Raw genomic sequence first — 21,840 nt, 5'->3', positions numbered from 1 at the left:
GGGCGCTGTACAATGGCTGACCCTGCGCTCTGACCCCCAGCTTCTCTCTCCCTGTCTGTGTGTCTCACGGAGAGCAAGCTGGGGTCTGTGAAAATATTAATTCCTAATGCAAGAAATCGTGCAGTATATGGCCAATAAAGTGATCTTATCTCTTCTCTTTTAAATCAATCCCAGAGGACACAGAGGGGGGTTGGGAACCAGCTGCCCAGCCCTGTGGTTGAAGCCGATACCCTGGCTTCTCTCCAGACACAGCTGGGTGAGCTCCTCCAGTCAGGACAGGAGGCTCTTCTGTACACAGAGGGGGGTGGGGGTGGGGAACAAGCTGTCCAGCCCTGTGGTTGAAGCCGATACCCTGGCTTCTCTCCAGACACAGCTGGGTGAGCTCCTCCAGTCAGGACAGGAGGCTCTACTGTACACAGAGGGGGGTGGGGGTGGGGAACAGGCTGCCCAGCCCTGTGGTTGAAGCCGATACCCTGGCTTCTCTCCAGACACAGCTGGGTGAGCTCCTCCAGTCAGGACAGGAGGCTCTGCTGTACACAGAGGGGGGTGGGGGTGGGGAACAAGCTGCCCAGCCCTGTGGTTGAAGCCGATACCCTGGCTTCTCTCCAGACACAGCTGGGTGAGCTCCTCCAGTCAGGACAGGAGGCTCTGCTGTACACAGAGGAGGTTGGAACCAACTGGAGTGTATCAGGCTGGCACACTGGGAGTCTGACTGAGCCCTGTTAGATCAGAATGCCATTGGATTGTATTTGTTTTGTGTGGCTCTGACAGGTCTGTTACTACGTCTCAGTAAACTCCTGTATCTCTCCTCCCCTCTCTCCTCACTTCTCTTTCAGCTGAACAACAACAGGAAGTCGGTGAAACCGCAGGCCCTGGTCTCAGCTGTGCGGCAGTGCAGACTGTTAGTCTCGAACCCTGGCCCTGCAGCTGCTCCCGGTCACCATTAAACACCCAGGTCAACGGTGCTTGTGATCATTCCAACGTGACCCGTTAAACTAAATTACACTGTTAAGTACATACTAGCTCTACGGTGTCTATACTGTCTGGTGTGTAGATCCTGTTTCTACAGTGCACACAGTCTATGTAGTGTCTATACTGTCTACAGTGTCTATACTGTCTACAGTGTCTATACTGTGTGTGAAGTGTCTACAGTGTATATACTGTCTCTACAGTGTGTGAAGTGTCTACAGTGTACATGTATATAATGTCTCTACAGTGTCTATACTGTGTGTAAAGTGTCTACAGTGTCTATACTGTGTGTGAAGTGTTTACAATAGTATATACTGTCTATACTGTCTCTACAGTGTCTATACTGTCTACAGTGTCTATACTGTGTGTGAAGTGTCTACAGTGTATATACTGTCTCTACAGTGTGTGAAGTGTCTACAGTGTACATGTATATAATGTCTCTACAGTGTCTATACTGTGTGTAAAGTGTCTATACTGTGTGTGAAGTGTCTACAGTAGTATATACTGTCTATACTGTCTCTACAGTGTCTCTACAGTGTCTATACTGTCTACAGTCTACAGTGTCTATACTGTGTGTGAAGTGTCTACAGTAGTACATACTGTCTATACTGTCTCTACAGTGTGTGAAGTGTCTACAGTGTACATGTATATAATGTCTCTACAGTGTCTATACTGTGTGTAAAGTGTCTATACTGTGTGTGAAGTGTCTACAGTAGTATATACTGTCTATACTGTCTCTACAGTGTCTATACTGTCTACAGTGTCTATACTGTGTGTGAAGTGTCTACAGTAGTATATACTGTCTATACTGTCTCTACAGTGTCTATACTGTGTGTGAAGTGTCTACAGTAGTACATACTGTCTATACTGTCTCTACAGTGTATATACTGTCTATACTGTCTCTAGAGTGTCTATACTGAATACAGTGTATATACTGTGTATAAAATGTTTATAGTGTGTATACTGTCTCTACAATGTCTATACTACCTACAGTGTACAGTATATACAGTGTCCACACTGCCTACAGGGGTGAGATCAGAGAGACAGACTGGGGTCAAAGGGACACACCGGGGTGAGAGACGCTCGTGTCAGAGGGACACACTGGGGTGAGAGACGCTCGTGTCAGAGGGACACACTGGGGTGAGAGACGCTCGTGTCAGAGAGACACACTGGGGTGAGAGACGCTCGTGTCAGAGACACACCGGGTGAGAGACGCTCGTGTCAGAGACACACACCGGGTGAGAGACGTAGACGCTGTGTAAGAGAGACAGAGAGAGAGGCGAGCTGGGCGAGACAGGAACAGAGGAACAGGAAGTCGACGGGGGAGAGAGAGGGCGTTGTTGCTGTGGATTCTAGATCGCTCATCGCCCCGTCTCTTGGTATTTGTGATTATTTCATCGATTGTTTTAGTATTGATTACCGATTACCTGTGGAGTTGTTAGCAATGGCTGCAGGAACGAATTCACAGAGATGATGATTGACACAGAGGAGGAGAAACACCGAGGAAACAAGAGGTGAGAGACTAAGAGACATCTCTGTCTGAGCAGGAAATGACACTGAGACCTTGAGAGAAGAGTCACTAAGACACTGACTGGACACTCCAGTACATGAACACTGCACTGAGAGAGAGAGGGGTTCATACAGACACACTGACTGGACACTCCAGTACATGAACACTGCACTGAGAGAGAGAGGGGTTCATACAGACACACTGACTGGACACTCCAGTACATGAACACTGCACTGAGAGAGAGAGGGGTTCATACAGACACCCTGACTGGACACTCCAGTACATGAACACTGCACTGAGAGAGAGCCGAATATTTGACCAAGATAAGAAACAGCAAAAAGAAACAGACCCTGACGAAGTACAGGCTCAGTGACCACAGCCTGGCCATAGAAACTGGGCGACACAGGCAGACCTGGCTGCCCAGAGAGGACAGGCTCAGTGACCACAGCCTGGACACAGACACTGGACACAGGCAGACCTGGCTGTCCAGAGAGGACAGGCTCAGTGAGCACAGCCTGGACACAGACACTGGACACAGGCAGACCTGGCTGTCCAGAGAGGACAGGCTCAGTGACCACAGCCTGGCCATAGAAACTGGGCGACACAGGCAGACCTGGCTGCCCAGAGAGGACAGGCTGTGCTCCCACTGCCAGCGGGGAGAAACAGAGACAGAGGTGCACTTCCTACTACACTGTGACAGATACTCTGGGATTAGAGAAACATTCTTCCCGAAATTCAGAAATCTAGTCCCAGAGTTCCCACACCTGCCAAAACCACAACAGGTCCCAATCCTACTGGGAGAGGGAGGAGGGAACTCAGTTGAACTGGCAGCCCAGTATGTGATCTCCTGTCACAGCCTGAAGAACAGTGAGTCTGTCTCCCAGTAACGCTCAATATGTTTACAGTATATGTAAATATTTTATGAGATGTCTTTGTTGTAAATGTCTGTAATACGTCTGTAGATTTGATTTGACTTCTATTTTTTGTTTTGTGTTAATTTTATTATTTTTATTTGCTTTGGCAACACTGATTGTACCCATCGGTCATGCTAATAAAGCACCTTGAGTTGAAATTGAAAATTGAGAGAGGTTGGGGAGCTGTATCTGTTGAGTCTTGGGCAGGACCACAGACGATTCCAGGGGGAGTTTCACAGACCCGCCTTCAATCCGGAGTGTGTCAGTTTTCAGGACTGGGAACTGGGCGTGTTTCTGTACACAGAGGGGGGCGGGAGTGTGGAACAGGCGGCCCAGCCTCGTCTCGCTTCTCAAGCGCTGCTGTTTATCCCCGACAGGTCCGTGTGACCACCTGCCACGCCACTGCCCAGGCCAATGGAGGTCAAGGTGGAAAGTTCAGAGGTCACACGGTTCGACCTCTTCATCCATTCAGCCGGTGTAGCAGAGGAAGGACGTTGGGGGGCAGTGAGTCGGGGTGAGGCAGAGGGAGAGAGGAGTCGAGGCAGAGAGGCAGGGAGTCAGGGGGAGGGAGAGAGGAGTCAGGGAGAGGCAGGGAGTCAGGGGGAGGCAGAGGGAGAGAGGAGTCGGGGGGAGGCAGAGGGAGAGAGGAGTCGAGGCAGAGAGGCAGGGAGTCAGGGGGAGGCAGAGGGAGAGAGGAGTCAGGTTGAGGCAGAGGGAGAGAGGAGTCGAGGCAGAGAGGCAGGGAGTCAGGGGGAGGCAGAGGGAGAGAGGAGTCGAGACAGAGAGGCAGGGAGTCAGGGGGAGGCAGAGGGAGAGAGGAGTCGAGACAGAGAGGGAGAAACTCTAAACGCTAATAGGAGCAGTGAGGGAGTGGAAGAGGGGAACTCTGCTGCTGTCGGCACTCAGACACAGGAGCAGGAGGGATGGGGAGAGAGACAGGGAGAGACAGGGACAGGGCAGGACAGACAGGGAGAGAGACAGGAGGGAGAGACAGGGACAGGGCAGGACAGACAGGGAGAGAGACAGGAGGGAGAGACAGGGACACAGCAGGACAGACAGGGAGAGAGACAGGAGGGAGAGACAGGGACACAGCAGGACAGACAGGGAGAGAGACAGGAGGGAGAGACAGGGACACGGCAGCACAGACAGGGAGAGAGACAGGAGGGGGAGACGGGGACACAGCAGGACAGACAGGGAGAGAGACAGGAGGGGGAGACGGGGACACAGCAGGACAGACAGGGGGAGAGAGACAGAGGTTCCACAGACGCACGGAAAGAGCACACAGAGTCAGAAGTAAAACTGCGACCCCCGGCGACCTCAAGCACCAAAGACAGCCTGCAGCCTCAGGATAAGCAGAAACGGGTACCTGATATCTGTCTGACTCTACCTGTCTGTCTGTCTGACTCTACCCGATATCTGTCTGTCTGTCTGACTCTACCTGTCTGTCTCTGTACCTGTCTGTCGCTGTACCTGTCTGTTTCTGCAGCGTGCTGGACTGTACCTGTCTGTCTCTGCACCTGTCTGTCTGCAGGACTGTACCTGTCTGTCTCTGCGCCTGTCTGTCTCTGCACCTGTCTGTCTGCCGGACTGCACCTGTCTGTCTCTGCGCCTGTCTGTCTCTGCACCTGTCTGTCTGCAGGACTGTACCTGTCTGTCTCTGCACCTGTCTGTCTCTGCGCCTGCCTGTCTCTGCACCTGTCTGTCTGCCGGACTGCACCTGTCTGTCTCTGCGCCTGTCTGTCTCTGCGCCTGCCTGTCTGCAGGACTGTGCCTGTCTGTCTCTGCACCTGTCTGTCTCTGCACCTGTCTGTCTCTGCGCCTGTCTGTCTGTCTCTGTACCTGTCTGTCTCTGCGCCTGTCTGTCTCTGCGCCTGTCTGTCTGCAGGACTGCACCTGTCTGTCTCTGTACCTGTCTGTCTCTGCACCTGTCTGTCTCTGCGCCTGCCTGTCTGTCTCTGCACCTGTCTGTCTCTGCGCCTGCCTGTCTGTCTCTGTACCTGTCTGTCTCTGCGCCTGTCTGTCTCTGCACCTGTCTGTCTGCTGGACTGCGCCTGTCTGTCTGTCTCTGCGCCTGTCTGTCTCTGCGCCTGTCTGTCTGCTGGACTGCGCCTGTCTGTCTGTCTCTGCACCTGTCTGTCTCTGCGCCTGTCTGTCTCTGTGCCTGTCTGTCTGCAGGACTGCGCTCACCCCCTCTCTCTCTGTGTGTCCAGGGCCGCAGGCTGACCCCAGACTTCCCAGACTCCCTCTACGAGCTGCTGTGCTCCCTGCAGGAGGGCAGGAGGCTGAACGACCAGCGGTACTCCTTCCACAGGGACAGGGGCTGCCACTCGGAGCCCAGCACGCCCCTGCCCCGGCGCCGCGGTGAGCCGGACCGCCACCCCTGGCGCGCCCGGGCCCGAGCCCGCCCGCCCGCCCGCGCGCCGCGCTCACCACGCCCTCCCTCTCTCCCTGTCGCCCAGTGCTCTTCGCCTCCATGACGTCGCTGCAGCGGGAGGAGTTCTTCGACCTGCTGGCCTGCTCCCAGGCCCGGCGCCTCGACGACCAGCGGGCGGAGCTGCAGGACGCCCCGCCCCCGGCCGGCCCGGAGGGGGCGGGGCCGGCCGGCGCTGCGGGGACGGGGGCGGGGCCGGCCGTCGCCGGGGAGACGGGGGCGGGGCCCGTCAGGCCGGCCCCCAAGGAGGAGCTGTACAGCATGATCCTGCACAGACAGGTGAGGCCGCCGCGGGGGGGGCAGGGCAGGTCAGAGGTCAGGGAAGGGGCCCGGAGACCGCGTGCGCGGGGGTTCTGGGTGATAACCTCTCCCAGCTCCCCTGCGGGGGGGCGGAGACGGAGGTTTTCGGTGCTCCGGTCTCCGGACGCCAGTGCTCTCCAGTGGAGACGCTGGGGAATCCCTCTAGCCCGGAGCAGGGGGGGTCCAGACAGGCGACAGGTCGCGGCTGAGGTCAGCCCCCGCAGGGGGACCCCGAGAGGCCCGGCCGGGGGGGGCCGTCACCTCTGAGAGGGGGAGCAGGAGGTGTGTCCTTGCACAGAGAGCGGTGGGTGACTGGAACAGGAGCGGATTCCCAGTGTCCCCGGGATGATCGGGACCTCAGGACGGGGGAGGAGCTGGCCGATCCAGCGGGAGGAGGCTGCACTACTTCTGTCCTGTTTGTGGTCCTGATCCCAGCCACAGTCACACCTCCGCATAGCCGACGAGACAGTCTCACCCCTCTGCTTCCTGAGAGACTCCAGGATATAAACTTCAGCAACGTGAATACTGGTGTCAGGTCTCTGTTCAGGACTAGAGAGATTCAGTTCCTTCAGACAGGAAAGCCTTCAACCCCTCTCTCTCTCAGTGCAGTGTTCATGTACTGGAGTGTCCAGTCAGTGTGTCTGTATGAACCCCTCTCTCTCTCAGTGCAGTGTTCATGTACTGGAGTGTCCAGTCAGTGTGTGTGTATGAACCCCTCTCTCTCTCAGTGCAGTGTTCATGTACTGGAGTGTCCAGTCAGTGTGTCTGTATGAACCCCTCTCTCTCTCAGTGCAGTGTTCATGTACTGGAGTGTCCAGTCAGTGTGTCTGTGTGAACCCCTCTCTCTCTCAGTGCAGTGTTCATGTACTGGAGTGTCCAGTCAGTGTGTCTGTGTGAACCCCTCTCTCTCTCAGTGCAGTGTTCATGTACTGGAGTGTCCAGTCAGTGTGTGTGTATGAACCCCTCTCTCTCTCAGTGCAGTGTTCATGTACTGGAGTGTCCAGTCAGTGTGTCTGTGTGAACCCCTCTCTCTCAGTGCAGTGTTCATGTACTGGAGTGTCCAGTCAGTGTGTGTGTATGAACCCCTCTCTCTCTCTCTCAGTGCAGTGTTCATGTACTGGAGTGTCCAGTAAGTGTGTGTGTATGAACCCCTCTCTCTCTCAGTGCAGTGTTCATGTACTGGAGTGTCCAGTCAGTGTGTGTGTATGAACCCCTCTCTCTCTCAGTGCAGTGTTCATGTACTGGAGTGTCCAGTCAGTGTGTGTGTATGAACCCCTCTCTCTCTCAGTGCAGTGTTCATGTACTGGAGTGTCCAGTCAGTGTGTCTGTGTGAACCCCTCTCTCTCAGTGCAGTGTTCATGTACTGGAGTGTCCAGTCAGTGTGTCTGTATGAACCCCTCTCTCTCAGTGCAGTGTTCATGTACTGGAGTGTCCAGTCAGTGTGTCTGTATGAACCCCTCTCTCTCTCAGTGCAGTGTTCATGTACTGGAGTGTCCAGTCAGGGTGTCTGTATGAACCCCTCTCTCTCTCAGTGCAGTGTTCATGTACTGGAGTGTCCAGTCAGTGTGTCTGTATGAACCCCTCTCTCTCTCAGTGCAGTGTTCATGTACTGGAGTGTCCAGTCAGTGTGTCTGTATGAACCCCTCTCTCTCTCAGTGCAGTGTTCATGTACTGGAGTGTCCAGTCAGTGTGTCTGTATGAACCCCTCTCTCTCTCAGGTCAGTGTTCATGTACTGGAGTGTCCAGTCAGTGTGTGTGTATGAACCCCTCTCTCTCTCAGTGCAGTGTTCATGTACTGGAGTGTCCAGTCAGTGTGTCTGTATGAACCCCTCTCTCTCTCAGGTCAGTGTTAGTGTACTGGAGTGTATGAACCCCTCTCTCTCTCTGGCCAGGCTCAGGGGCGGCTGGAAGACCAGCGCTGTGCTCCTCCGGGCCCGGTGGACGATGAAGACTTCTTCTCCCTGCTGCTGCGGGTGCAGGGGGGCCGCATGGAGGAGCAGAGGACCGAGCTGCCCCCCTCTCTGCGGTAGGGGGGGCCGGGTCACCCCTCAGTCCACAGGGACGAAGGATGTGTGTCTGTCCAGTCGCGACCTTCGACCGGCCTGTTGCCGGACCACCGCGATCCGGCTCATCGTAGGGACTCGTCCGGTCCTTTCCTGAAAGGAGGCAGGGGGCGGAGACTGGGCAGCTTGTTCCACGCTCCCGCCACTCTGTGTGTAAAGTACAGCGTCCCTGAACCCCTGGATCACGAGGCGGGGACACATTAGCCCCCCAGAGACTCGATTCTGTCCCCGCCCTCCTGTTTGACTCCTGCGTGCCCTGCGTCTGCCTCTTGTCCGGAGCGCGGCGTCCCGGTCAGTGTGTGTGTTTGTCCTACCAGTCACTGTGTCACGCGTGCTGTTGACAAGGGCGAATAAAACCACTGTGAAAGCACAGCCAGCGTGGGGTCAGTGTGAGAGTGTGTGTGTGTGTGAGAGAGTGTGTGAGTGTGTGTGTGTGTATGAGAGTTTGTGTGAGAGTGTGTTTGGTCTGAGTGTGAGAGTGTGTGTGTGTGAGAGTGTGTCTGAGTGTGAGAGTGTGTGAGAGTGTGTGAGAGTGAATCAGTGTGTGTGAGTGTGTGTGAGTGAATCAGTGTGTGTGTGAGTGAATTAAAACTGCTGAATTGTCCTCTGACTCTGGGAGAAGAGGAACACTGTAAATAACTCAAGACTGGAGGAACTGGTCATCCAGGATGGAATAATCTGTTCATCGTCTTTCAAAAATATCTGTACCAAAGGCTCCCAGACACAAATAGATCCGACCAAACCATCGGATTTATGGGAAAAACTTAATCGACAACGTCTCCATAGCGGAATAGTGGGTAAGTGTACAATGTGATTAAGTCAATGTACTCGGAGAGCAAACGTGCAGTGAAAATTGGAAACCCAAAGGGACAGAATTTTTCACCCGGGGTCGTGGAGGGGAGACAGGGCTGCAGCCTGAGCCCAACACTGATCAATATCTCTGTCAGCGAGTCCGCAGGAGTGTGGGAACAGTCTGCAGCCCCTGGTCAGAGATCAACTTCCTGCTCTACTGCTCTGATGACCTGGTCCTGCTGTCGCCCACAGAACAGGGGCTGCAGCAGAGCCTGGCACTGCTGGGGCAGGACTGTCAGACCTGGGCACTGCTGGGGCAGGACTGTCACACCTGGGCACCGCCAGCCCATCTGGACCCAGAACAGCAGAGCCTGGCACTGCTGGGGCAGGACTGTCAGACCTGGGCACTGCTGGAGCAGGACTGTCAGACCTGGGCACTGCTGGAGCAGGACTGTCAGACCTGGGCACTGCTGGGGCAGGACTGTCAGACCTGGACACTGCTGGGGCAGGACTGTCAGACCTGGGCACTGCTGGGGCAGGACTGTCACACCTGGGCACTGCTGGAGCAGGACTGTCAGACCTGGGCACTGCTGGAGCAGGACTGTCAGACCTGGGCACTGCTGGGGCAGGACTGTCAGACCTGGACACTGCTGGGGCAGGACTGTCACACCTGGGCACTGCTGGGGCAGGACTGTCACACCTGGGCACTGCTGGAGCAGGACTGTCACACCTGGGCACTGCTGGGGCAGGACTGTCACACCTGGGCACTGCTGGGGCAGGACTGTCAGACCTGGGCACTGCTGGGGCAGGACTGTCACACCTGGGCACTGCTGGGGCAGGACTGTCACACCTGGGCACTGCCAGCCCATCTGGACCCAGAACAGCAGAGCCTGGCACTGCTGGGGCAGGACTGTCACACCTGGGCACTGCCAGCCCATCTGGACCCAGAACAGCAGAGCCTGGCACTGCTGGGGCAGGACTGTCACACCTGGGCACTGCCAGCCCATCTGGACCCAGAAGAGCAGAGCCTGGCACTGCTGGGGCAGGACTGTCAGACTTGGGCACCGCCAGCCCATCTGGACCCAGAACAGCAGAGCCTGGCACTGCTGGGGCAGGACTGTCAGACCTGGGCACTGCTGGGGCAGGACTGTCACACCTGGGCACTGCCAGCCCATCTGGACCCAGAAGAGCAGAGCCTGGCACTGCTGGGGCAGGACTGTCACACCTGGGCACTGCCAGCCCATCTGGACCCAGAACAGCAGAGCCTGGCACTGCTGGGGCAGGACTGTCAGACCTGGGCACTGCCAGCCCATCTGGACCCAGAACAGGGGCTGACGACACCGGGAGCAGGGGAGGGGCGGTGCCTGTCGGGATCGGGAGTCTGATTGGCTCCGCGAGCAGCCAATCGGGCTGCAGGGTCTCAGGCGCACGTCATAGCAAGGGGACGGAGCGGCAGGCGGTGAGCGTGTGTGTTTTAGACTCCGGGTTCTGCATCTTGGTTGGGTTTTTATTTTTATTTCTGCACCCTTTTCCTGAAGGGGAGCCGCAGTCGCGTTTCGGCAGGTGGGTCCTGACGTCTCGCTAATCCAGAGAGACGCACTGTTGTCGTACCTGAAACCGAGCGATTGGGGTTCGCGGTTTGGCCGGTCCCGGTGGGCGGGGGCCGGGGGCCGGGGGCCGGGGGGCGCTCTTTCCCGCCCGCCCGCTGGCGAGACGGGGATGTGCAGGTGGTGCAGGAGCCGGTTCACCGCAGACGTGGTCCGGCGTGGTCTGTTTGTCGGCGACCCCGGCCGGCCGCGGAGAGCCGTGCGCTGTGCGGCGCTGAGCAGACCCGGAGATCTCCGGCTTGCGATGGGAGGGGCAGGTTTTACGAGTTACTGTGGACGTTGTCTTTCACTGTGCATTGAAATGCTCCCCTCAGTGCTGGTTCTTTCTGTGTACAAATGCAGCTCCCCTTGAGTTTATTGACTTTTTCGCTCTCTTCTGGCGAAACTTGAACTCCCCCCGCCTCTGTTTCGAATAAAATAACTTAAAAAAAAAAGCTAGCCTTACATTAAAGTGGAACTGTACTGTAGTGTCCAGTCAGCGTGTCTGTGTTAACCCTTCTTTCTGCCTGTTCTAGATATACAGAAGGCCCAGGAACTGTCCCACTATAAATGTAAAGGATTGTGAAAATTACTTTAATTAAAACCTTTTTCTTATGTGGTATAGTAATATTCTCCTAATGTTTCATTTTGCAACATTAAAAAAAAAAAACTGTCCATAAGTGTTCTTTGTCCTTTTTGCTTTATACTATAAGTGCAAAACTCTCTTTTGCACAGACTGCCAGCGTGGGAAGGGTTTCAATGTGACTGCTGGGGTTAAGGTCCTGCCAGCTGAGAGGACTCACTCACTGAGAGCTGTGTGCTTCAGGGAGACCTGTGTTCAGTGTTCAGTGAGAGCTCTGTGCTTCAGAGAGACCTGTGTTCAGTGTTCAGTGAGAGCTGTGTGCTTCAGAGAGACCTGGGTTAAGTGTTTGCTGAGAGCTCTGTGCTTCAGGGAGACCTGGGTTCAGTGTTCACTGAGAGCTGTGTTCAGTGTTCGCTGAGAGTTGTGTGCTTCAGAGAGACCTGTGTTCAGTGAGAGCTGTGTGCTTCAGAGAGACCTGTGTGCAGTGTTCACTGAGAGCTGTGTGCTTCAGGGAGACCTGTGTTCAGTGTTCTCTGAGAGCTGTGTGCTTCAGGGAGACCTGTGTTCAGTGTTCACTGAGAGCTCTGTGCTTCAGAGAGACCTGTGTTCAGTGTTCACTGAGAGTTGTGTGCTTCAGAGAGACCTGTGTTCAGTGTTCAGTGAGAGCTGTGTGCTTCAGAGAGACCTGTGTTCAGTGTTCACTGAGAGCTGTGTGCTTCAGGGAGACCTGTGTTCAGTGTTCACTGAGAGTTGTGTGCTTCAGAGAGACCTGTGTTCAGTGTTCAGTGAGAGCTTTGTGCTTCAGAGAGACCTGTGTTCAGTGTTCTCTGAGAGCTGTGTGCTTCAGGGAGACCTGTGTTCAGTGTTCTCTGAGAGTTGTGTGCTTCAGGGAGACCTGTGTTCAGTGTTCACTGAGAGCTCTGTGCTTCAGAGAGACCTGTGTTCAGTGTTCAGTGAGAGCTGTGTGCTTCAGAGAGACCTGGGTTAAGTGTTCACTGAGAGCTCTGTGCTTCAGGGAGACCTGTGTTCAGTGTTCACTGAGAGCTCTGTGCTTCAGGGAGACCTGGGTTCAGTGTTCACTGAGAGCTCTGTGCTTCAGGGAGACCTGGGTTCAGTGTTCAGTGAGAGCTGTGTTCAGTGTTCGCTGAGAGTTGTGTGCTTCAGAGAGACCTGTGTTCAGTGTTCCCTGAGAGCTGTGTGCTTCAGAGAGACCTGTGTTCAGTGTTCCCTGAGAGCTGTGTGCTTCAGAGAGACCTGGGTGTTGTGAGTATTGTGTAGGAATGAAGAGCACGTTCAGCAATAGACTGATTCACCCACGGTGCGACAGGGAGTGCTACAGGAGGTCATTCTTGCCGTCTGCCATAAGACTGTACAACGCATCCACCTTGCGTCTGGGCAGAGGCAACATTGACAGTGACCTGTTTCTGGACTAAACGCATACACACATCTACTGCTACATCTGTTCTCTTTCTTTTTCTTCTTCCCGTCTACAACCACTTTTGTGCAATATATGCCAGGGACCTGTGCAATACATTTACATCTATATTTATATCTATATCTATATTACATCTATATTTATATTCATATGTGTGATACGTTTTTCTGTGTACTGTTCTGTTCTAGTCTGTTCTTTGTGTGTCCGGACTGTGAGTAACTCTTGTATTGTATTGTATGTATTGTACTATTATTATATAATTCGTTACACTGTGGCTGTGTTGTGTGTGTGTGTTAAGCTGCTGTTGCACTGCAATTTCCCTCACGGGATCAATAAAGTATCTATCTATCTAGGAGGGTGTTGAGGGCGCCTGCTGTGCTCCGCTCCGCCGCGCCCCCTGGCGGCCGCTGGGGGGAGAGACCCGGGCGTGTTTCGGGGGCGGGGTCAGCTGACTCAGCCGGGTCACCTGACCGGAGCGGGGCCGTGCGGGAGAGGAGAGGAGAGGAGAGGAGGTGCTCATGCCCGATCCCCACCCAGAACCCGCCGGCCCGGCTCCACAGCAGCTCCGAGACCCAGCGCCTTCCAGTCAGCGGTGAGTCCCGCTCTCCCGCGGCTCGTCTGTCCACGGGTCACGCGTGTTTCTCTCCGCGTCCCGCCCCCCCGTGGAGCTCGTAGTGAGAGGACAGATTCAGTCGAGTTGAACTCGCGCGTTACGAGCAGGGGACGGACAGTTTGGTCCTGTGTTGGCGATAGTCGATGCCAACTGATCGGATTGATTGATCGGCGCTCAGGAGGACAGCGGCAATGCTGAGCTCTCGGACCCGTCCGGACTCCAGCTCTGTCCCCCGGGCTCCAGAGAGGATCGTACTAACGGGTCCCTGGGCATCAACACTGAGCTCTCTCGTCTCTCCTCTAGTTCAGCGCGATTCACACACTATTATTATTATTGAGAGACAGGCTCACTGTCTGTTCCTCAGGCTGGGACAGGAGATCACACACTGTATTATTATTATTGAGAGACAGGCTCACTGTCTGTTCCTCAGGCTGGGACAGGAGATCACACACTGTATTATTATTATTGAGAGACAGGCTCACTGTTCCTCAGGCTGGGACAGGGGATCACACACTGTATTATTATTATTGAGAGACAGGCTCACTGTCTGTTCCTCAGGCTGGGACAGGAGATCACACACTGTATTATTATTATTGAGAGACAGGCTCACTGTTCCTCAGGCTGGGACAGGAGATCACACACTGTATTATTATTATTGAGAGACAGGCTCACTGTCTGTTCCTCAGGCTGGGACAGGAGATCACACACTGTATTATTATTATTGAGAGACAGGCTCACTGTCTGTTCCTCAGGCTGGGACAGGAGATCACACACTGTATTATTATTATTGAGAGACGGGTTCACTGTCTGTTCCTCAGGCTGGGACAGGAGATCACACACTGTATTATTATTATTGAGAGACAGGCTCACTGTCTGTTCCTCAGGCTGGGACAGGAGATCACACACTGTATTAGTATTATTGAGAGACAGGCTCACTGTCTGTTCCTCAGGCTGGGACAGGAGATCACACACTGTATTATTATTATTGAGAGACAGGCTCACTGTCTGTTCCTCAGGCTGGGACAGGAGATCACACACTGTATTATTATTATTGAGAGACAGGCTCACTGTCTGTTCCTCAGGCTGGGACAGGAGATCACACACTGTATTAGTATTATTGAGAGACAGGCTCACTGTCTGTTCCTCAGGCTGGGACAGGAGATCACACACTGTATTATTATTATTGAGAGACAGGCTCACTGTCTGTTCCTCAGGCTGGGACAGGAGATCACACACTGTATTATTATTATTCTTGAGAGACAGGCTCACTGTCTGTTCCTCAGGCTGGGACAGGAGATCACACACTGTATTATTATTATTGAGAGACAGGCTCACTGTCTGTTCCTCAGGCTGGGACAGGAGATCACACACTGTATTATTATTATTCTTGAGAGACAGGCTCACTGTTCCTCAGGCTGGGACAGGAGATCACACACTGTATTATTATTATTGAGAGACAGGCTCACTGTTCCTCAGGCTGGGACAGGAGATCACACACTGTATTATTATTATTGAGAGACAGGCTCACTGTTCCTCAGGCTGGGACAGGAGATCACACACTGTATTATTATTATTATTGAGAGACAGGCTCACTGTCTGTTCCTCAGGCTGGGACAGGAGATCACACACTGTATTATTATTATTCTTGAGAGACAGGCTCACTGTTCCTCGGGCTGGGACAGGAGATCACACACTGTATTATTATTATTGAGAGAGGGGCTCACTGTCTGTTCCTCAGGCTGGGACAGGAGATCACACACTGTATTATTATTATTGAGAGACAGGCTCACTGTCTGTTCCTCAGGCTGGGACTGGAGATCACACACTGTATTATTATTATTGAGAGACAGGCTCACTGTCTGTTCCTCAGGCTGGGACAGGAGGTCACACACTGTATTATTATTATTGAGAGACAGGCTCACTGTCTGTTCCTCAGGCTGGGACAGGAGGTCACACACTGTATTATTATTATTGAGAGACAGGCTCACTGTCTGTCCCTCAGGCTGGGACAGGAGATCACACACTGTATTATTATTATTATAGAGAGACAGGCTCACTGTTCCTCGGGCTGGGACAGGAGATCACACACTGTATTATTATTATTGAGAGACAGGCTCACTGTCTGTTCCTCAGGCTGGGACAGGAGATCACACACTGTATTATTATTATTGAGAGACAGAGGCTCACTGTCTGTTCCTCAGGCTGGGACAGGAGATCACACCTGTATTATTATTATTGAGAGACAGGCTCACTGTCTGTTCCTCAGGCTGGGACAGGAGATCACACACTGTATTATTATTATTGAGAGACAGGCTCACTGTCTGGTCCTCAGGCTGGGACAGGAGATCACACACTGTATTATTATTATTGAGAGACAGGCTCACTGTCTGTTCCTCAGGCTGGGACAGGAGATCACACACTGTATTATTATTATTGAGAGACGGGCTCACTGTCTGTTCCTCAGGCTGGGACAGGAGATCACACACTGTATTATTATTATTGAGAGACAGGCTCACTGTTCCCCAGGCTGGGACAGGAGATCACACACTGTATTATTATTATTCTTGAGAGACAGGCTCACTGTCTGTTCCTCAGGCTGGGACAGGAGATCACACACTGTATTATTATTATTCTTGAGAGACAGGCTCACTGTTCCTCGGGCTGTATTATTATTCCCCTGGAGCTGCAGTTTCGGTGTGCTGGCTCAGCGCCTCATGTGACTGACCGCGTCTGCCCGGGCCCTGCTGACTCCGCGAGAAGCAGCGGGCAGCGGGGAGTCCCGGGGTCACGCAGAGAGCGCCCCGCGCCGGTCGCCCCCGGCAGCGGTGCCCAGTGTTGATTCGTGATTGCTCATTGATAGATGCGGAGCGCCGTGCTGTTCAGCCTGGTGCAGTTCCTCTGCCTGTCAGCAGGGGGAGCCCTGGCCGCAGTGTCCTGCTACAATGACCAGGGGAGTCCTGTGGACTGGTGAGTGCTGGGATCTGGGCAGCTGACACCGTGTCTGTAACAGGTCTCATGTGCTGTAGTGTCTGTATTTACCCCTCTCTCTCTCTCTCTCAGGTTCTATCTGTACAAGCTGCCCCAGCTGTCCCATCATGCCCCTGGCTCGGGGCTGCTCTATCTGCTCCTTCAGCAGGGGAATGACTCGTGGGTGAAGGGGGCGTCGCTGGTGAACAAGAGTGACGGCGCGCTGGGCAGGACCGTGGGGCAGCTGTACAAACTGAGACAGGTCTGTCCCCCTGCCCCCCCTGTCTCCCCTGTCTCCCCCGTCTCCCTGCCCCTCCTGTCTCCCCTGTCTCCCTGCCCCTCCTGCCCTCCTGCCCTTCCTGCCCTCCTGCCCCTCCAGCCCCCCCGTCTCCTCTGTCTCCCCTGTCCTCCTGCCCCCCTGTCTCCCCTGTCTCCCTGCCCCTCCAGCCCCCCCTGTCCTCCCTTGTCTCCCCTGCCCTCCTGCCCTTCCTGCCCTCCTGCCCCTCCAGCCCCCCCGTCTCCTCTGTCTCCCCTGTCCTCCTGCCCCCCTGTCTCCCCTGTCTCCCTGCCCCTCCAGCCCCCCCTGTCCTCCCTTGTCTCCCCTGCCCTCCTGCCCTTCCTGCCCTCCTGCCCCTCCAGCCCCCCCTGTCTCCCTTGTCTCCCCTGCCCTCCTGCCCCTCCAGCCCCCCCTGTCTCCCTTGTCTCCCCTGCCCTTCCTGCCCTCCTGCCCCTCCAGCCCCCCCGTCTCCTCTGTCTCCCCTGTCCTCCTGCCCCCCTGTCTCCCCTGTCTCCCTGCCCCTCCAGCCCCCCCTGTCCTCCCTTGTCTCCCCTGCCCTCCTGCCCTTCCTGCCCTCCTGCCCCTCCAGCCCCCCTGTCTCCTCTGTCTCCCCTGTCCTCCTGCCCCCCTGTCTCCCTTGTCTCCCCTGCCCTCCTGCCCTTCCTGCCCTCCTGCCCCTCCAGCCCCCCCGTCTCCTCTGTCTCCCCTGTCCTCCTGCCCCCCTGTCTCCCTTGTCTCCCTGCCCCCAGTGTCTCTGGACGAGCTGTGTGTCAGAAGCTGGTGTCTCTCTCTGCAGCAGGAGGACCTGGGCTACATCCTCTACAACGACCAGAAGCCCCCTGAGCGAGGAGGAGGAGGGGTTTCGAGTGAGTGTGGACACACCAAGGGTGAGCAGGACGGTTCGCTGCCATCGGGAAGACAGACACCCACTGTACAAACTCACAAACAGGACAGCCATTTCCTTACAACAGACAGCGCACTGAGATCAGAGATCAGAACTGAGGTCACACACTGTATTATTATTATTGAGAGACAGGCTCACTGTCTGTTCCTCAGGCTGGGACAGGAGATCACACACTGTATTATTATTATTGAGAGATGGGCTCACTGTCTGTTCCTCAGGCTGGGACAGGAGATCACACACTGTATTATTATTATTGAGAGACTGGCTCACTGTCTGTTCCTCAGGCTGGGACAGGAGATCACACACTGTAATATTATTATTGAGAGACAGGCTCACTGTCTGTTCCTCAGGCTGGGACAGGGGATCACACACTGTATTATTATTATTGAGAGACAGAGGCTCACTGTCTGTTCCTCAGGCTGGGACAGGGGATCACACACTGTATTATTATTATTGAGAGACAGAGGCTCACTGTCTGTTCCTCAGGCTGGGACAGGGGATCACACACTGTATTATTATTATTGAGAGACAGGCTCACTGTCTGTTCCTCAGGCTGGGACAGGAGATCACACACTGTATTATTATTATTGAGAGACAGGCTCACTGTCTGTTCCTCAGGCTGGGACAGGAGGTCACACACTGTATTATTATTATTGAGAGACAGGCTCACTGTCTGTTCCTCAGGCTGGGACAGGAGATCACACACTGTATTATTATTATTGAGAGACGGGCTCACTGTCTGTTCCTCAGGCTGGGACAGGAGATCACACACTGTATTATTATTATTGAGAGACAGGCTCACTGTCTGTTCCTCAGGCTGGGACAGGAGATCACACACTGTATTATTATTATTGAGAGACAGGCTCACTGTCTGTTCCTCAGGCTGGGACAGGAGATCACACACTGTATTATTATTATTGAGAGACAGGCTCACTGTCTGTTCCTCAGGCTGGGACAGGAGATCACACACTGTCTTATTATTATTGAGAGACAGGCTCACTGTCTGTTCCTCAGGCTGGGACAGGGGATCACACACTGTATTATTATTATTGAGAGACAGAAGCTCACTGTCTGTTCCTCAGGCTGGGACAGGGGATCACACACTGTATTATTATTATTGAGAGACAGAGGCTCACTGTCTGTTCCTCAGGCTGGGACAGGGGATCACACACTGTATTATTATTATTGAGAGACAGGCTCACTGTCTGTTCCTCAGGCTGGGACAGGAGATCACACACTGTATTATTATTATTGAGAGACAGGCTCACTGTCTGTTCCTCAGGCTGGGACAGGAGGTCACACACTGTATTATTATTATTGAGAGACAGGCTCACTGTCTGTTCCTCAGGCTGGGACAGGGGATCACACACTGTATTATTATTATTGAGAGACAGGCTCACTGTCTGTTCCTCAGGCTGGGACAGGAGATCACACACTGTATTATTATTATTGAGAGACAGGCTCACTGTCTGTTCCTCAGGCTGGGACAGGAGGTCACACACTGTATTATTATTATTATAATTGAGAGACAGACTGTTAATCTTTTCTGTTTCTTACCTTGGTCAAAGATTTGACTACTTTGTATTGTCTATTTAGGGTTCTGCAGCATTGCAGGTTATGTTGTGTTTGTGTGTGTGTGTCCCAGTGTGTGAGATATTGCTGTGTGATCTGTGCTGTGATGGGGTTGAGTCTGAGTTGTGGTGCTCTTCCTCTTCTCTGTGTGGGTTGTGTCAGCTGTCTGCCCCTCCCTCTCTGTCCAGACAGTGATCGCTCTCCTCTTCCTCCAGGTGTTGTCCTATTGGATAAGACTCAGGGCTTCTGGCTGGTCCACAGTACGCCTCACTTCCCCCCTAGACAGGAAGTGGGGGAGTTCTCGTACCCGAGCACAGGCGTGGAGAATGGGCAGAACTTCTTGTGCATGACCTTTCCTCTGGAGAGATTCGAGGCCATCGGTGAGACCGTCTCCGCTTTCCGTCTGTGGCCGGAATTCACTTTTTAATCACCAGTCTTCAGTGTTAAGCCGGGTGTGCGTGTCAGACTCCATCAGTGTGGACTGTGTATACTGACGGCTTGTGTGGATTAGTGTGGATGGATTGTGCGGATCAGTGTGCACTGTCTCGATTTGTGTCGATTAGCTCGGACTGGCTGTGTCGATCTGTCTCGATTAGCGCGGACTGGCTGTGTTGATTAGCGCGGACTGGCTGTCTCGATCTGTGTCAATTAGCGCTGACTGGCTGTGTCGATGTGTCTCGATTAGCTCGGACTGGCTGTGTCGATGTGTCTCGATTAGCGTGGACTGGCTGTGTCGATGTGTCTCGATTAGCGCGGACTGGCTGTGTCAATCTGTGTTGATTAGCGCGGACTGGCTGTGTTGATTAGCGCGGACTGGCTGTGTTGATTACTGCGGACTGGCTGTGTTGATCTGTCTCGATTAGTGCAGACTAGCTGTGTTGATTAGCGTGGACTGGCTGTGTTGATCTGTGTCAATTAGCGCGGACTAGCTGTGTTGATCTGTGTCGATTAGCGCGTACTGGCTGTGTCGATCTGTCTCGATTAGCGCGGACTGGCTGTGTTGATCTGTCTCGATTAGTGCAGACTAGCTGTGTCGATTAGCGCGGACTGGCTGTGTTGATCTGTCTCGATTAGTGCAGACTAGCTGTGTCGATTAGCGCGGACTGGCTGTGTCGATCTGTCTCGATTAGTGCAGACTAGCTGTGTCGATTAGCGTGGACTGGCTGTGTTGATCTGTCTCGATTAGCACGGACTAGCTGTGTTGATCTGTGTTGATTAGTGCGGACTGGCTGTGTCGATCTGTGTCGATTAGCGCGGACTGGCTGTGTTGATCTGTCTCGATAAGTGCAGACTAGCTGTGTCGATTAGCGCGGACTGGCTGTGTCGATCTGTCTCGATTAGCGCGGACTGGCTGTGTTGATCTGTCTCGATTAGCGCGGACTGGCTGTGTTGATCTGTCTCGATTAGCGCGGACTGGCTGTGTCGATCTGTCTCGATTAGCGCGGACTGGCTGTGTTGATCTGTCTCGATTAGCGCGGACCGGCTGTGTGGATTAGCGCGGACCGGCAGTGCTGATCTGTCTCGATTAGTGCGGACTGGCTGTGTCGATCTGTCTCGATTAGCGCGGACTGGCTGTGTGGATTAGCGCGGACCGGCTGTGCTGATCTGTCTGGGCCCGTGTGTGATTCAGGTGAGCAGCTGCAGTACAACCAGCCCCTGGTGTTCGACTGCTCGGTGCCCGACGCCCTGGCCTCCCAGGCGCCCTCCCTGCACCAGCTCTGCAGGAGGCCCTACGGAGCCCCTCCGGCCCCCCGCCCTGCGAACCGCAGCGTCTCCCTGCCCTCCCTTGGCGGGACGACCTTCCTCAGTTTCGCCAAGAGCCGCGCCTTCGATGACGGTGAGCCGGCCGGCCGCGCCTCGCCGGGGTCACGGGGTCGCGGGGTCACGGGGTCGCGGGGCCACGGCGCTGACCCCCCACCTCGCTCTCTCCCCCTCCCACAGACCTGTACGTGGCCTGGGTGGCCCCTTCCCTGGGGGCCGACCTGCTGGTGCAGTTCTGGCAGCGCTCCGCGGGGGTCCGGCCCTCCAACTGCTCGCTGGGGTACCGGGTCCTGAACGTGGAGGGGCTGGACCCCGGCGGCGCCGGCCCCTTCCGCTCCACCCTGGACCACTCCAAGTGGGCCGCCAGCGCCGGCGCCGGGCCCGGGGACGAGGAAGGCTGGGTGTGCGTGGGCGACATCAACCGCGACGAGGCGGAGGAGAGGAGGGGCGGCGGCACCGTGTGCCAGCGGGACGGGCGCGTGTGGAGGGCGTACCGCGCGGCGGTCACCGGTGTCCAGGACTGCCCCTAGCCGCGGGCGGCGCTCTGGCCTGCGCGCGGGGGGGGTGTGTGTGTGTGTGCGCGCGCTGGGAGGAACTGGGGAATAAAGGCGTCTCTCCACAGCCGGCTGCCCTGGTCCGCTCTGTCCTGCCCGCAGGTGTGTGTGTGTGTGTGTGTGTGTGTGTGTGTGTGTGTGTGTGTGTGTGTGTGTGTGTGTGTGTGTGTGTGTGCTGGGAGGAACTGGGAAATAAAGGCGTCTCTCCACAGCCGGCTGCCCTGGTCCGCTCTGTCCTGCCCGCAGGTGTGTGTGTGTGTGTGTGTGTGTGTGTGTGCTGGGAGGAACTGGGGAATAAAGGCGTCTCTCCACAGCCGGCTGCCCTGGTCCGCTCTGTCCTGCCCGCAGGTGTGTGTGTGTGTGTGTGTGTGTGTGTGTGTGCTGGGAGGAACTGGGGAATAAAGGCGTCTCTCCACAGCCGGCTGCCCTGGTCCGCTCTGTCCTGCCCGCAGGTGTGTGTGTGTGTGTGTGCTGGGAGGAACTGGGGAATAAAGGCGTCTCTCCACAGCCAGCTGCCCTGGTCCGCTCTGTCCTGCCCGCAGGTGTGTGTGTGTGTGTGTGTGTGTGTGTGTGCTGGGAGGAACTGGGAAATAAAGGCGTCTCTCCACA

At 54.9% G+C, this 21,840-nt stretch overlaps 2 protein-coding genes across 11 annotated transcripts; both read left to right on the top strand.

The window, feature by feature from the left end:
• Window positions 1–828: 828 nt before the first annotated feature.
• gpsm3 (G protein signaling modulator 3) lies at window positions 829–8,557 on the top strand. Of its 5 annotated transcripts, none has more exons than XM_088631909.1 (6): window positions 829–955; window positions 1,997–2,483; window positions 3,771–4,755; window positions 5,604–5,754; window positions 5,853–6,103; window positions 8,017–8,557. In XM_088631909.1, the coding sequence occupies exons 3-6, from the start codon at window positions 3,808–3,810 to the stop codon at window positions 8,152–8,154; spliced, it is 1,488 nt and encodes a 495-aa protein (XP_088488035.1). In that variant the 5' UTR covers window positions 829–955; window positions 1,997–2,483; window positions 3,771–3,807; the 3' UTR covers window positions 8,155–8,557. The 5 variants fall into 5 exon arrangements, with proteins under 5 accessions (XP_088488035.1, XP_088488036.1, XP_088488037.1 ...); XM_088631910.1 differs by lacking the exon at window positions 829–955 and having other exon boundaries at window positions 1,913–2,483; window positions 3,771–3,942; window positions 3,982–4,755; XM_088631911.1 differs by lacking the exon at window positions 829–955 and having other exon boundaries at window positions 1,913–2,483; window positions 3,771–3,970; window positions 4,010–4,755.
• Window positions 8,558–10,409: 1,852 nt separating this feature from the next.
• Window positions 10,410–21,840, top strand: dnase2 (deoxyribonuclease II, lysosomal). Of its 6 annotated transcripts, none has more exons than XM_088631972.1 (9): window positions 10,410–10,542; window positions 12,937–13,175; window positions 16,057–16,163; window positions 16,257–16,425; window positions 17,240–17,327; window positions 19,132–19,296; window positions 20,547–20,753; window positions 20,858–21,363; window positions 21,414–21,840. In XM_088631972.1, exons 3-8 carry the CDS (start codon window positions 16,057–16,059, stop codon window positions 21,205–21,207), a joined length of 1,086 nt encoding a protein of 361 aa, XP_088488098.1. In that variant the 5' UTR covers window positions 10,410–10,542; window positions 12,937–13,175; the 3' UTR covers window positions 21,208–21,363; window positions 21,414–21,840. The 6 variants fall into 6 exon arrangements, with proteins under 6 accessions (XP_088488098.1, XP_088488097.1, XP_088488096.1 ...); XM_088631971.1 differs by having other exon boundaries at window positions 17,237–17,327; window positions 20,858–21,353; XM_088631970.1 differs by having other exon boundaries at window positions 17,237–17,327.

The sequence above is a fragment of the Lepisosteus platostomus genome, chromosome 5 (genome assembly GCF_059453375.1).
Source record: "Lepisosteus platostomus isolate fLepPlt1 chromosome 5, fLepPlt1.hap1, whole genome shotgun sequence".
Lineage (NCBI taxonomy): Eukaryota > Metazoa > Chordata > Actinopteri > Semionotiformes > Lepisosteidae > Lepisosteus > Lepisosteus platostomus.
This window is presented reverse-complemented; position numbering and strand designations above follow the sequence as displayed.

What these genes read in the sequence shown, in the direction of transcription:
- gpsm3 (XM_088631909.1), top strand. Translation starts at nt 3,808, where the DNA reads ATGGAGGTCAAGGTGGAAAGTTCAGAGGTCACACGGTTCGACCTCTTC. An exon ending in GCCCCTGCCCCGGCGCCGCG is followed by an intron (nt 5,755 to 5,852) that starts GTGAGCCGGACC and finishes CCTGTCGCCCAG; the next exon opens with TGCTCTTCGCCTCCATGACG. An exon ending in GCATGATCCTGCACAGACAG is followed by an intron (nt 6,104 to 8,016) that starts GTGAGGCCGCCG and finishes CTCTCTGGCCAG; the next exon opens with GCTCAGGGGCGGCTGGAAGA.
- dnase2 (XM_088631971.1), top strand. Translation starts at nt 16,057, where the DNA reads ATGCGGAGCGCCGTGCTGTTCAGCCTGGTGCAGTTCCTCTGCCTGTCA. An exon ending in GGAGAGATTCGAGGCCATCG is followed by an intron (nt 19,297 to 20,546) that starts GTGAGACCGTCT and finishes TGTGTGATTCAG; the next exon opens with GTGAGCAGCTGCAGTACAAC. An exon ending in GAGCCGCGCCTTCGATGACG is followed by an intron (nt 20,754 to 20,857) that starts GTGAGCCGGCCG and finishes CCCCTCCCACAG; the next exon opens with ACCTGTACGTGGCCTGGGTG.